At 20.8% G+C, this 15,998-nt stretch overlaps 4 protein-coding genes across 4 annotated transcripts; 3 read left to right on the top strand and 1 right to left on the bottom strand.

The window, feature by feature from the left end:
- Positions 1 to 3,765: 3,765 nt before the first annotated feature.
- On the top strand, positions 3,766 to 5,407 carry SRAE_2000160000 (Hypothetical protein; the record flags this gene model as incomplete). The annotated part of the gene is made up of 6 exons (XM_024652570.1): positions 3,766 to 3,789; positions 3,852 to 4,005; positions 4,065 to 4,150; positions 4,252 to 4,331; positions 4,390 to 4,780; positions 4,958 to 5,407. 6 exons carry the CDS (start codon positions 3,766 to 3,768, stop codon positions 5,405 to 5,407), a joined length of 1,185 nt encoding a protein of 394 aa, XP_024506134.1.
- An 80-nt stretch (positions 5,408 to 5,487) lies between these two features.
- Positions 5,488 to 6,027, bottom strand: SRAE_2000160100 (Protein of unknown function DUF1301, TMEM70 family-containing protein; the record flags this gene model as incomplete). The annotated part of the gene is made up of 2 exons (XM_024652571.1): positions 5,488 to 5,934; positions 6,001 to 6,027. The coding sequence occupies 2 exons, from the start codon at positions 6,025 to 6,027 to the stop codon at positions 5,488 to 5,490; spliced, it is 474 nt and encodes a 157-aa protein (XP_024506135.1).
- A 1,922-nt stretch (positions 6,028 to 7,949) lies between these two features.
- SRAE_2000160200 (Two pore domain potassium channel family and Two pore domain potassium channel domain-containing protein) lies at positions 7,950 to 9,678 on the top strand (the record flags this gene model as incomplete). Its single annotated transcript, XM_024652572.1, has 4 exons — positions 7,950 to 8,396; positions 8,455 to 8,611; positions 8,654 to 9,207; positions 9,256 to 9,678. The coding sequence occupies 4 exons, from the start codon at positions 7,950 to 7,952 to the stop codon at positions 9,676 to 9,678; spliced, it is 1,581 nt and encodes a 526-aa protein (XP_024506136.1).
- A 1,838-nt stretch (positions 9,679 to 11,516) lies between these two features.
- SRAE_2000160300 (Solute carrier family 12 member 1) lies at positions 11,517 to 15,402 on the top strand (the record flags this gene model as incomplete). Its single annotated transcript, XM_024652574.1, has 5 exons — positions 11,517 to 11,813; positions 11,874 to 12,879; positions 12,948 to 14,598; positions 14,655 to 14,817; positions 14,938 to 15,402. 5 exons carry the CDS (start codon positions 11,517 to 11,519, stop codon positions 15,400 to 15,402), a joined length of 3,582 nt encoding a protein of 1,193 aa, XP_024506137.1.
- Positions 15,403 to 15,998: the final 596 nt, after the last annotated feature.

The following is a 15,998-nucleotide window of genomic DNA, read 5'->3' on the forward strand; positions in this document are numbered from 1 at the left end:
CTCAGATTTTTTGGAAAGAAAGAAAATGGCTAAAGATGTGATAAAAAAATTGATAAGCTTTTTTTTCTCAAATTTAAGGATTACAATTGTGAGATTAATACAAAAAAAAAAGGAGTAATGAATAGATTTAGTGTAATTGAAGATTCTCTCTTCCTCTATTGATATGACATAAAATAATATGTTCAATTTAAAAAAAAAAATAGGTTATAAAAAAAGAGAAGGAAGTAATTAATAATGTAATGTTTTTATCAAAAATGCCCTTTAATGTAACATTTTATTCTCTTATCTTACTATTTTTTTATTAATTTATTTTTAATATATCTAAATATGTAACTTCATAAAATGTTATAAGATAAAACACTTTTTTTTTTGGAGATAATTGAAAATAGATAAAAAAAAAAAAATTTGTCACATATATACATTTTTTATAGGATCAAAAATCTTGTATAATCTAAAAATTTACCCACCTATTAATTAATAAAAGAAATATTAAAATAAATTAATGTGAATCTTTAATATAAAAATATTATTACAAAGAACATTTTAATGTAAATATTTTTTAATTAACACAATATATATATATATATATATATTGTACATTCAATTGTCAATGAATAACTATACAATATATAATACATTTAAACTCGAAATAAACCAATCACTTTTAAAATTAAACATTGCTCAAAAAAAAAAAAATTAACTTTCTAAAAATGTATAATTTCCCATTTATTTTATCTATATATTACAATAAAAGTCATCCTTCTATTTAGTATCTTAAAGTTAATTAAAGTGAAAAACTTTATAATATATATATATATATACATACCAAAAAGAGACAGATATTTTTTTTTCTGTTAATTAATACAATCTTTGCATTTGTTGAAAAATTTATTACAATCAAAAATGTTCTCCTATTTATATACTATAATGGAATGTTAAAATTAATTGAGTGGTAAAATTTTTGATATAAAATAAATTTACACCAATTTAAATTAAAAAAAAAAACATAAATAGGTTGTTTCTATATTCATGATAAATATATAATAATCAAATAGAATGTTTTCATTTCTAAATTAATAATAATAATAACTTGTTAATTTGTCAATATTACACATCAAAAAAAAAAAATCTTTCTTTTTTTTTTTAATTTATGAATAGTGGAAAAAAAAAACTTTTCGTTAAATATTTATTAAAACCATGAGAACAATAAATAACTTAGAAGGATTATTCTTTAGATATTGAATGGATAATGGAATAGTAAAGTTGAAAAATTTTTCATCATTAATCATATAATACTATGTTATATATTATATAATCAACAAAAATGAATTTATATATATATATATATATATATATGATCCACAAACAGAATAAGCTAGAATATCAAGTTTTGAATTATAATTCATTGCAGTATTAGAAAAAAAAATTTTTTACATTAAAATTAGAATCAACAAAAAAAAAAAAAAAAAATGGGCATCTTATAATATTATTTTATTTTTAAACATACTCTCTCTCTCTCCCCTTATAAATAAATAAATATATTTTTTTAAATATTGGTAGATATGTTATAAAATAACAAATAATATACAATGGAAAACTGGGAGTAATGAATAACAAATGACTTTAGGAAAAACCTTCCCTACTAATAAATCTTCAAATAAAACCATTAATTTTTTTTTGAGGTAAAATATTGTTGTATTATATAATTTATATAGTGAAAGTTACATTATATTATATATACTCAGTGGGCATGTTAAATTAATGTATTTTTAATTAAGTTTTTTTTTTTCACTGATTCTATGAAGTAATAAAATTGTAAAAGAGAAATAAATAATAGTAAAAGTTGTAGTAAAAATAAAAAAATATAAAATTTTATATCTTAAAATATATATATATATATATATATGATATTTCACCCGAAATTTTTCGAATTTTATAGAGGTAAAAAAAATTTTTTTTGACATTCTTATTGAATACCCAATATTCGTTATAATAAATACATTGTTGAAAATCTCTAGAAATACAATATATTAGCTACAATCTTTTGACAATTACTAATAAAAAAAAATTACAATTTTTTTTTGTTTAAACAAATTTTTATAAATAGTAAGCAATTTAAAAAAAAAAAAAATACATTATAAATAAAGAGCATGTTTAAAAATATAATACTACTAGATATATATTATTTAAAAGAGTGGAAATTTTTATAAAATTAAAAAGTCTAAAGTTGGTTTGAATTATTATTAGAAGAGAGAAATTTATTTTTAAAGAATTTGTTTAGAAAACAAATCAGGTTGCTGATCAAAGATCTACCAAAATAAAATATATATATATATATATATATATAAAAGAATGAATATTAGAGATTCATGGTAATTAAAAATAAAATACTACAAATATATGTATAATGAATATAAATAATGGTACAAAAAAAAATATTTTATAAATCACTATTTTTAATTTATTAAAATTTAATTATTTTTTCGTCACCATTATATTACAAATTGTGTATGTTGCCATAATATATTATCATCTATTGATGATATAATTCATATTCCAAAATTTTTCATTTTTAAAATTTTTTTTTCCCCTTTCCTAATTAAATATGGAAACATGATTTTAATTTTAGGCAATTTAAGTTTTGATAGTTAAAAATATTTCAATTCATATAGTTTAATAATATATAAGACTAGTTGTATTTATATATAGAAGGTATAAATTTAAAAAAGATAAAAAGAATATATGCATATATATATAATGATTTTTATAATTAGATAAATAAATGATAAAATAATTTCATTCAAAAATTAAAATGGATATTATAATATAAATATATAATATTATTATGGCAATTGAGGAAATTTTCTTTTATATATTTATAAAGTATCAATTTTTATTATAATTTATAAAAGAATTTTAGAAGTATTATGTACATAAAAATTTATAATACTTTGAAATAAAAAGTAGTTATTTAATTAACAATTCACCTTATCTATTGTATGAGGTATTATATAACAATGTTTATTGTTCTTAAGTCATCTTATCATTCCCTTTAAACTTTATTTCTTCAATAATAGTACAAAGAAAATTGCTTATTTTTATACCTGTTAGGAAAGAAAGAATGTTCCCTGGTATATCAGTTATAATAATCATATGCTAATAATAACCAAACTAAATATATATTTATATATATAAATATATACATCTATCTACAATAAACACCCAACTATAAAGATATAGAAAATGATAACATTATTGTTATTAGAAAGTGTTCAGGTTGTAGGTGATATTGTACTCATTTTATAAAATGACCAATACATACATCTATATATATATTTCTATTTACATATATATATATATATATATATACAATAATAATAATATATATATATATATATAAAACATATAATATATCCTGAAAAAAAAATTATAACTCTTTCTATTACCAAATTAATATTATATTATCATTCTTTTCTTATGAATAATTATTAAATATATACTGATTCACCATACTTTAGAAATCATTCTTATATATATATATTCATATTCTTGGAATAGTGCTAATGAAAGAAAAAGTACATTTTTATATTAAATTTTATAATATATATTACTAATATATATATATATATATATATAATATATAATAATAATATGTATCGTGGGCAATCATTACATAACAATAAATACTTTCAACATAAAAATAACATTAATTTAAAGAAAAATAACTCCATATCATTATGTTGTTGTAACATAAAAGATGGATCTATGACTGTTGCAATATGGAGTAGTGTATGTTTCATTAGATTTTTATATATTTAAAACATCATATGTTAAAAAATAATTTTTTTTAGATTTATTCATTATGTTTACTTTTTTTATTTGGATGGCAAACAGGAGTCTTATCACAATGTAGTGAGGTAACAATGGCTCAAGCAAACTTAAAATGTGAATATTATTGTCCTTGTGTTGGAGCATCAACAGCTAGGACATCTAGAATAATAGAAGGTATCATAATATTATACTATAATTTAATACCTTTTTTTTTATTATTTTATTTATTTAAGGTTTATTTATTATACAAATTTTATGTCTCATTGTTTCTTTTTTTCTACTTTTTGCTTCACTAGCTTTGGTTTATGGGATTCATAATGTAAGTCAAATAATATTATAAAACTAGATAGTGATTTAAGTTGTTTAATGTAAACATTTATTTATATTATTTATTTTTTTATTATTATTTATATATTTTAGAAATCTCGTTATTTAATTTGGCCATGGTTTCCATGTATGATTAGTTCTGTCCTAACATCAACAGCCTATTGTATTATATGGTATATTTATTATTAATTAATTAGATATATATATATTATATATTTTGATTTTTTATAGGTGGGTTGGTGATGTAAGAGATTACTGGTTAGCTATTACAATTTGTTTAATTATTCTTCAATTCATTAATGCATACTGTTTTGTTGTTATTATTATATTTTATGGAAAATTACAAAAGAACGGTAGTATAAAAGATGATTATATTGGAGGACAAATTATGACCAATAATTATTTAGGTAATCATGAGGAAGAGTATGATGAGGAAATTAAAGATTATAATATTTCTAAAAAGGATGTCCCATTAAATGAAGGTAAACAAAATTTAAACTATTACAATGATAAACAATTTATTGAGGATAATAAAATTAAAAAAGATATTATAATGAAAAGAGATAAATCATATGAAGAAGATAGCCCATCAAATAAGGTTAAATTAACAGTTTGTTCATGTGTAAGTTTTTAATATTAAATATAAACTAGATGAAAAGAATTTTATCTACATAATATAAGTTAATTATTCATAGTACTCAGAAAATGTATTAATATATAATTATTATATATTATTATTTTGTTAACAAATTATACTACTTTTTTTTTTATTATTGTAAAAATAATAATATTTTATTAGAAGAAATGTCGACAACATCTATCTGGTAAAAAAAATTATAAAGATGGAAGAAGAAAAAGAAAATATAGTTGTTGTGAGGATGATGACTCAAATAATGGAACTGATACAACTATTTGTAATAAAAAAAAATATAGTTATGATGAAAAAAGTTGTACATGTAGATGTAGTCATAAAAAATCAACAACATGTAGTTATTATAATGATATTAAAAGACGACAAAGAAAAAAAAAATATAAAAGTTATCGTCCCCATACTTCAACAATATCAAAACATTTAAATAGTAATGATGTCTCAAGGAGTAAAAAAAGTCAACATCCAGGTGATCTTGATAATGTAATAATACCTCAAAATATATATATTCCAAAAACAACAGGACCTCAATTTGATGAACAAGGAAATCCAATAAAAAATAAATATATAATAGATTCTGAATATACTTTTAATTATTAAAATTATATATATATATTATTATAATAAATATTTTATACATTAAACAATAAATCTATAACAACTAAAATTTGTAAAATTATTTAATCAGCACCTTCTGGTATTTTGATTCCTTTTGTCATTTTTTCAAAAGCTAACTGATCTCTATATTGATTTTTATCTAAAGTTACTATAAAAGGTTTTCCTTTAATAAATAATGTAGCTAATGGTATATATAATTTTTTTGCTTCAGGAGCTGTATCACCATCAGCAACATCAGAAGCCTTAAATTGTAATGCCATTTTTTTTAAAAAAAAATTATAATGTACAGAGGTAAATGTTTCTGTATCATGATTATAATAAATATTGCAAACAAATCTTTTAACCAAAAAATGTAACAATAATGGTGTAAATGTTAATAAACCAAGAAATGAATTTGCCAATACTGTAAAAAACAACATTGATGGTTTTTCTGATGCTGCAACCCAGAGGTAATTTGTTAAAACTGGTATCATTACAACACCAAGTGCAGAACTACTTAATGAAAATATCTATAAAAAAAATTATTATTGTTAAAATGTTATGATATAAAGATTTATTTAAATATCAATGTTTACCTTAGCTGCAATAACTCCTTTTTTCATTGAATCTGTGGGTGTTGTCTCAGCCCCATTTTCCTTCAAATGTAAAATTGAATGGCCTAAAGTTTCTTTGTCTAATGATGACAAAGGTACTAATTTTACATTTTTGTTAGAAAAAATAACATTTGATTTAGACAATGATCTAAATGTAGTTTGTTTTAAAAATATTTTAACAATTGATGAAGAATTGTTAAAATTACTGTTAAGTAATCCTTTCCTTAAAACAGATAACATTTCTTAAATTTTAAGAAAAAAATATTTAAATAAATTTTGAAACGACAACCCGGCCGCACCTTGGTTTATTTAAAACAAAATAATCAACCCTTTTATTTACGGTTATTGTCAAAATATTTAATTACGGAAATGAAAAGTTCCATATGTGATATTTTTAGATCCTAATAAATATTCATTTGATATTTTGTACAAAAAAAAAAACCAGTGCGATCAAAGTATTTACACAGTCTTTTTTTTTTTCACCGTTGCATAAGATTATAGTATAACAAAATTATAAAATTTTTTTTTTTGCTAATATAATTCAATTGGAAGCAAATGTTAAATATTACAATTAAAAATGATTAATATATTATTAAGCAACTTTAATTTAAAAATACATTATCAGCATGACAAGAAAAACTAAAGAGAATAAATATCAAGAAAATGTTAAAAAAAAAAGATCAACGTGTTACATTGATCTTTATTTTGTGCAGTTTGATTGTAAAATTCCTATTAAAACCTTGAAACATAATCTCTTAATATCTAATAAGCAACATATTAACAAAAAAAAAAATAAATGTTAAAATGTTTTCATTAAAAATTATTTATAGATAAATCATAAATGATAAAAATTTTTAAATTTATTATGTGTCTTATTATAATGAGAAAAATTACACCAGCTTTAATTGGGAGAAGATTTTCTTATATTATATTACATATTAAAAGGTTGTAGTTTATGAAATTTGTCTTTAACTAGATGTCTTCATGTAATAATTCAATATAGATAGAATATATAAGTTGATTTATAAAAAAATATTGTTTTAAATCATCATGATAATATACTTTCACATTAAATATTTTGTTAGTTTAATGTATTTTTGTGATTCTTATTTTAATTTTTATAACAAAATCCTATTCTCAATAAATTATTGAGATAGAGGCATCTTTTTGTTACCCTATTTTATTATTTATACTTTGATAAAATATATTCCCGGTAATACTTTTTGCACTTATAAAAAATGATTTTTATTACATATTTTTAGCGCTTAATTTTATTATTATTGTACCATACAATAAATTTATGTATTATTGTGTATAAAATTTAATTATACTATTTTTAAATGTTAAAATAGAAAAATTTTTTCAATGATCTTCCTTTAAATGAAATAAATTTTCATCGAATATTATGTTTGTTTTATCAAAGTATTAATTTACTACTACTTTTGTCTACATTAAAAAAAATGGTAATCTTTTAAAAAACAGTTTACAAAAAAGAAGTGTTTTGTTAGTTTATTTGCTGTACTTTATTATTTTATAATATAATATATATATATATATTTATTACTTTATATAAAAATTAATTTTATTGAATGAAGATGAAAAAAAAAATTTTTATTTTTTCATCATTAGTAATAGAAATGTTTTAATAATCGTTTATAAAATTAAAGTTTTTATGAAATAGTAATATTATATATCTTTTTGGTATTGCATCTATAAAGTATCGTTAAAATATTATTTTTAAAGTTTGTTTATATAAATGATCATAATGTCAATATATTAATTCCGTGTTTTGATTTTAATATATTTTGACATTATTTTCTACTTCTAAATGATCATTATATTTTTCCATCATAAAAAAGTATATATGCGTTACATTTTCAGTTTCCTATGATACAGTAAGAACAGTTGTTTTGTTAAGAAAAAAAATAAAAATGGAATCTTCTCTTTATTTAAATACATCCACATATTTTGACATTGATAATATACCATTAATAGATGATGAAAATATTGAAAAAGGTATCATTTTAGAGGGTAAAGTTATGGAAACGGATGAAAAAATAAAGAAAAATGGATATAGAAAAATTTCAGAGAAAAGATTTATTGTTACAAGAATTGATGATAATTTTGATAATAGTATGGAAAAAGAAAAATTTATAAACAAAAATTATGATATGATTGAAAATAATTCTATTAGAAAAGATTCTGAAAATTATTCACCTTTATTACATGATTATTCAAATGATAATAGTGAATCTAATGATAAACCTTATATAATGAAAGTATTTAATAAGAAAATTCATATTAGAAATCCATGGGAATTATTTAAAAAAGATTTTATTAAAAGAAGAGGAGTTGAAGAAAAAAGGTTTAAAATAGAAGTATGTTTATATATATATTTTATTTATAAAATAATGAAACATATTTATTACTTTTTAGATTATTCGAGCTTGTTTACCACAGTTAATATTAATTTTAACTTTATTAGGATATATTGCATTTGGGGTATATATTTTTCATAGTTATGATGAAAATATAAAATTAGAAGAAACAAGAAATGTAGTATTATTTGTATTTACAACAATAGCTACAATAGGTATTAATATTTGATAAAAAAAAAAATTATAATTATTTATAGGTTATGGAAATTTATCACCAACAGGACAAAATATGAAAATATTTTGTACTGGTTACAGTTACTTAGGAATTCCATTAATGTTTTCAGTTTTTAGAAATATAGGTGAAAGTTGTGCAAAATTTATATGGCTTTTACGGGCATCATTATCTACAGATCCAAATTTTAAACCAAAATGTAGTATATCCCTACCAATACAGGTAATTATGATATTTTTATTTCTCCATACAACATTAGGATTATTTTTATTTCATTATTGGATTGATAATATTAATTATGTTGATGCTGTTTATATGAGTTTTATTTCTATAACAACAATTGGGTATGGTGATTTAACACCTAAACCAAGAACAAATTTTCAAACGGCTATTGTTTTGTTGTATCTTAGTGTTGGAATTTCTATAATGTCAATGATGATAAGTACACTTTCAGAGATGATGAAAATAGTACATGTTGTTGGTAGATCACCAGCAAAAGCCAAAGATGCTTTGATATACATTAATGGTGAACATATTACAGTTGGTACATTATTAAAAATGATTGCTAAACAATTTAATGTAAATTAAAAAAAAAAAAAATTTTTTTTACATAAATTAAATTTATAGGTACATCCTCGTGAATTACAATCAGTTATCAAAAATTTAGATCAAATAATTACGGCAGCCTTGGAGGAGGAAAAAAGAAATGAAAGGAGATTAAGAAGGAGACGTTTCTCATTGTCACCATTTGATAAATTTAAACGTCAAAAGTCACTATCATTAGAATCTGAAGAAACACAATTTGATTCAATTAATTTTATAACTTTAAATTCATCAAATTATAATCCTCATACATGTAAATATATTCAGGCACTAGGGCAATTGAATCACATATCACAACAAAGTGATAAAAGTCGAAATAATACAATAGTTTTACAGAAAAATTTACAAAAAAATTTACAAGCAATGGCAAAAAGAAGAAGTAGTTTATATGCAACAAAATTAAAATATAAAGATGAATATAATTCATTAAAACTTATGAGTGAATAATTTAATGAATTATAATTTATTAATAGTTTTTGTTTTTCATAATTTTTTTAAATTAATTTTATATAATAACATATATATACATATATTATATGTATAAACTTATATTGATGACACTTATTTGTACTTAATTAAATAATAATAAATAAAAAGTACCAACCAACTAATCATTCAGTTATTTAAATTTTTAAACATAACTATATAAAATAGTTAAAGAGCTTATATTACTACAAAAAAAAAAGTAATATAATACTTTTTTCTTTATGATATAATAGTATTGTCAGTATTAATCTCAAAAAAGCTTTGATAAAATATTAGTTAATTTCGATTCAAGATCACCCAGTAGCAGTTCTATTTTATACAAAAAAATTTTTTGCCCAAAACTTGTTATGAAGAGAAATATATTAATAGAATGTTAAAATAATCACATTAAAAAAAATATCTTTTGAAAAAATTTGTAAAGATTATTATTATAATGGTTTGATAAATATAGGCAAAGTAATAAAAGATTTAGTGATTGGTAAAGGTTAGCATACCTTATTTAGTTGACAAAATATTTTTAAAATTTACAGATTTTTCAATTAATAATATATATTTTTATTATTGACAAAAATTTATTAATATATATATATATTTTTTAACTATAATATATTTTAGAAATTTTAAAAATGGAAACTTCAAAAAAAAAAAACTTAGATGATGATGTTGAAAAATCTATTGATGAGACTGTTGATAAAAAGTTGAAAAAGAAAACAAATTTTATTATCATTCCAGCAAATGTATGTTTAAAAATAAAATTTGTAATTCATTATTATAATTATTTTAACTAAAATAATAAAATATACAATTAAAGTTAAAACATTTACTTTTTTTTATAATATAAATTAATGCTATAACATTTTTTTATATATAAAATCATTAATTTAATTTTTTTAATTAATATAAAATTAACAATTATAATTAGATTATGATGGTAAAATGTTTGTTACAAGAATTATTAATTTGTCTAACCTTTTTATTACATTTCTATAAATTAAAAAAAACAAATTTTGTTTGTGTCTACTTAGTTAAAATTTAATTAGATTAAATAAAACAATATTTACTAACTTTAAATTCTAGTTTAAAAAAAATTGTTTTTTTTATTTAGAAATTATAGATAAAATATCTTTTATAGAAAAAAAAAGTACAACTATATATAAAATTTTAATAATATCATAAATATTAACGTAGTTTTACAAGTTTATCATATTTATAAAGTAATATAAATATAAACATATAATATATTTGATAATCATAATAATCTCTAGTTAATTAAAAGGACATATCAAAATAATTTATTAGTAATAATTTTAAAAGTTATAAAATATAATAACTATTTTTTCTTAGAATAAATTTTTTTTTAAATATAAAAATTATTAAAATAATCAATACATAATCACATTCCATAATTAGTTTATTAAAATTTTTTTTGTAACTTTACAATAAGATAAAAATTGAGATTAATTGGTGTTAAAACAATAAAAGTGCGCATTTAATGATCACATTACAAATTAATAATGATACCACTAAAAATAACATTTAAAAATCTTGTTTTTTATTAATTTATAGTATCTCAAAAATTGATTATTATAATGCTACTACTATTAATTTAAGTTTAATATTATATTCTCATAAGTTATATTAGTTGGTATTTAAAGTGTTACAATCTTGAAATAGTGTAGCAATCAGCGAATTTTTTCATTTAAACTTGTTTTATATTTTATAATAATTTTATCTAATAATGTTAACATATAATTATTATTATATTAATTTGTCTATATATAATTTAATTTTAGGGGAATATGTCTGATAATGGCAACACTTCTTCAGATGATGGTTTGCATATAAAAGTTACAATGAATAATGTAAGCAATTTGCCTGATATTAAAATTACTACTGAAGATAATACTGAAATCCCAACAAATAATGATGAATCAAAAGATAAGGCAAATAATGAAGACAATAATAAATTGATAGTTGAAGATACTAGTGTTGTGGAAATAAAAAGAAATATTAGTATGCCATCAAATTTAGAAACTGTAACTGATAAAAATATAATATTTAAAGAAATTATTGATAATGATACAACTATCAATAAGGTAAAAAAATTTTTTATTATCAATTTTTTAATAAATTATTTTTTTTATTTTTTTTTATAGGTATTTTCTGTGTCTTCTGATAACATTGAAACAATGAATAAAGATGATACTATATTGAATTGGTTAACAATTGAAAAATTACCAAATATAGAACATTATAGGCAAACTGTTCATAAAAATGTTAGCAGAAGACCATCTATGGGTGAATTAATTTTAGGAAAAGATTTAATAGGTTCAAGAAAAAGTTATGCTGATCTTGAAAAACAAGGAAGTGAATCTAAAATTATTGATAATGGAAATATTGTTGTTGAGAATGGTGGTAATAGATTTAAGAAAGAAAAAGTTAAATTAAATTTTTTTAAAGGAGTATATATTCCATCATATACAAATATTGTTGGTACTTTATTATACTTACGTATGGGTTTTGTAGCTGGACAGGCAGGAATTTTAGGTGGTGTTGGTATTGTTACATTTTCATCATTTGTCTTAGCAATAACTGCTTTATCACTTTCTGGAATTAGTTCAAATGGTAAACATCAAGCAGGAGGTTTATATTATATTCTTTCAAGATCTCTTGGACCACATTTTGGTGGTTCAATAGGAATTATTTTTTCAATAGCTAATGTTGCTATGGCTGGTTTATATTTAGTTGGTATTGCTGAATTGATATCTGATTTGTTAGTTGAAGCTGGATATCCATTATTAACAAATGCCAAAATTAATGATATTCGAATTATTGGATCTATTTTATTATGTTTATTAATGTTAGTATCATATGCTGGGCCTGGTGTTAATAATACATTAACAACTATTTTTCATTCATCATATTATTTATCATTTCTTGATTGGGTTATTGGAACATTTTTTCCTGTTAATGATTATCAATTTATTAGAGGTGTTACAGGATATAGTTGGCAGACAGCTAAAGCTAATATGTTCCCAGAATTTCGTAATGATAATACTTTTATAACAGTTTTTGGTGTTTTTTTTCCTGGATTTACTGGTATGATGGCTGGTGTTATGTTTGCAGATAATTTACAAGATCCAGGAAGAGATGTTCCATTAGGTAAAAAAAAATAATAATATATTATTATAAAATAATTTATATATATATTTATAAAATAATAATTTAAGGATTATTTACATCACTTGGAACAACATTTATTATGTATATAATTGGTGTTATAGCATCAGGAGCAACAATGTTAAGAGATGCATCTGGTATTGAATTTCCAAAAATGGATAATGAAAGTATGAGTTGGCTTGAACCTGAATGTTCATTTAATAATACTTGTCGATATGGTATAATGAATTTTTATCCTGTTGCTGAATTAGAAGCAGCCTGGAGACCTTTAGTTATTGCTGGAATGTTTGGTATGACAATTTCATCAACTATAACTAATCTTGATCAGGGACCAATAAATTTTTATGCTGTATGTAAAGATTCATTATTTCCACATTTACAATATTTTGCTAAATTAGGAAAAGGTGACATTCCACGACGTTCATACATTTTATTATCTTTTTTAACACTTGGATTAATTATATATGGTGATCTTAATTCAATTAATAATGTTGTTACAAATCTTTTTATGGCATCATATCTTTTAGTAAATTATGCATGTTTTGATGCATCATTCGTTAATTCACCTGGATGGAGACCACAATTTCCATATTATAATAAATGGATAGCATTATTTGGTGCTATATTATGTGGTATGTGTATGTTATTAATATCTATATGGACAACTGGTTTAATTATAATATTTTTTGTATCAACATATGGATATATGCATTACCTAAGACCAGATGTTAATTGGGGTGATTCACATCAGGCACATTTATATATAAATGCTCTTCATTCATTACAAAAATTAACAAATACAGAAATTCATGTAAAAAATTATAGACCACAAATTTTATTATTATCTGGAAATCCAGCAAGTCGTCTACCATTAATTGATTTTGCTAATAGTATAACAAAAGGTGATTCATTATTAATTGCAGGACATGTTATTCCATATAATCATAATGAAAGAACATATAGTATAATGAAAATGTTAGAAACAAAAATGAATCATTTTTTACATACTAATAGAATAAAAGCATTTTATATGCCTTTAGTTAATTTAAAATTAAGAAATGGTGTAAAAAATTTTTTTCAAATATCTGGTTTAGGTAAATTGAAACCAAATGTTTTAATATTAGGTTTCAAATCAAATTGGAAATTTGTTGATGTAAAAAATATTGAAGAAATTAATGATTATGTTGGAATGTTAAGAGATGCATTTTTAAATAATTATGGTGTTGGTATTTTAAGAAATAGTGATGATTCTTTTGACTTTAGTCAAGTTTTGACTGAATTAGATGTTTATAAAGCTTATAATGGTTTACATTCTAGAAAATCAAGTAATACAAAAGATGGAACTCCAAATTCAACTCCATTACATACACCTTCAAAAATTAAAACTATGTTAGAAAAAACATTACATCATCCATCAAATGAAATGGAAAGAAAATTGTCAACTGTTGTAAGGGCACAAAAACAGATGATTGATATTTCTAATGATGAAAAATTATTTAATAAAACATATAATTCTAGTACTACTTCAATGATAAATTTAGGACTTGAATGTTCCTCATCAGAATTTCAGTTAGGAGTTAATTTAAAAGAAGATGGAAAATCTGATAATAATGGTATGCCACAGAGAAGAAATTCTCATATTTCTATGTCACAAATGGTTCGTCAAGTTACACAAAACAGATTAAGTTTTAAAATGAAAAGGTATAAATTTTATTTATTAAATTTAACGTCACTTAATTTTTTTTTTTTTATTATAGTGATTCTGATATATCTATACCTGATAAAGATACAATTGAAAGAATAAATAAATACCGAATGAAACCAAAAAATCCAATTATTGATGTATGGTGGTTATTTGATGATGGCGGCCTAACACTTTTAATTCCACATTTGTTGCGGCTACCAAAGTCATATCTTGAGGTAATAATATTATTAAATTATATTATTAAAATATATATTTAATTTATATAATAAAAACCAGATAAAACTAGTTTTTATTAAAATTAATAATTTTTAAAATTATAATAATTATTTTTTAAGGGTGCAACATTAAGAGTTTTTACCTTAGCATCATCACAGGCATGTACTCATGCTGATGAACAACAAATGGCAGCATTACTTGCACAATTTAGAATTGAATGTAATGATGTTAAGGTTATTGAAGATATTTCTAAAAAACCACATAATAATACAATAAAAGAATTTGAAACAATGATATCTAAATGGAAGGTAACAACAAATACAACAGAAGATGTTGAAAAAGGATTTATTACACCAGGAGCTGTACAACATCAAAAAAAACGAACATATAGAGAATTAAGAATGAGAGAACTTCTTCTTCAACATTCAAAGAATTCAAATCTTATTGCTATAACATTACCTGTTCCACGTGAAGGAATTCCTAGTTCCCTTTATATGGCATGGTTAGATATGCTGACAAAAGATCTTCCTCCAACATTAATGATAAGGGGTAACCAAACCAGTGTTCTAACATTCTATTCATAATGAAAAATATCATTTGCCAATACAATACATTTAAGATAATCTCTTATTTCAAATTATATATTTATCTTCATAACAAAACTAATTTGTTGAATTTGTTATGTGAAAATTTTTTTTTATATATTTTATAGTTTGATATATATATATATATACATCTCTAACATTTTTTTTGTAGATTTATATATAGATAAATTAATATAAAAATTGATACAAAAATTTAAGATTTATTTTATTCATAAATATAAAAATATAAAATGTTTTAAATGCCCAAGGGTGACTGATTGATTTATGAGTTTAATTGATTATAAAAGATAAAAAAAATAAAAAACTTTCAACTATTTTTTAAGATTTATTGAAGAATAAATAAAAAAAAAAGAATGAAATGTATATACATTGTCAGATTAATTATTTCATTATTGAGTATTTGACGTTATTTTAAGATAACTTAAAACTACATGTTTAAATAAATGATCTTTCACAATTCAAATTTATATAGAAAGTTGGAATTTACTAACTATTACCATCATTTGGTAATCCAATAATTATTGAGTAAATTTAAAAAATATATAACATCTATAATTTTCCACTTCAATGAGGTC

This window comes from Strongyloides ratti, assembly GCF_001040885.1.
Source record: "Strongyloides ratti genome assembly S_ratti_ED321, chromosome : 2".
NCBI lineage: Eukaryota > Metazoa > Nematoda > Chromadorea > Rhabditida > Strongyloididae > Strongyloides > Strongyloides ratti.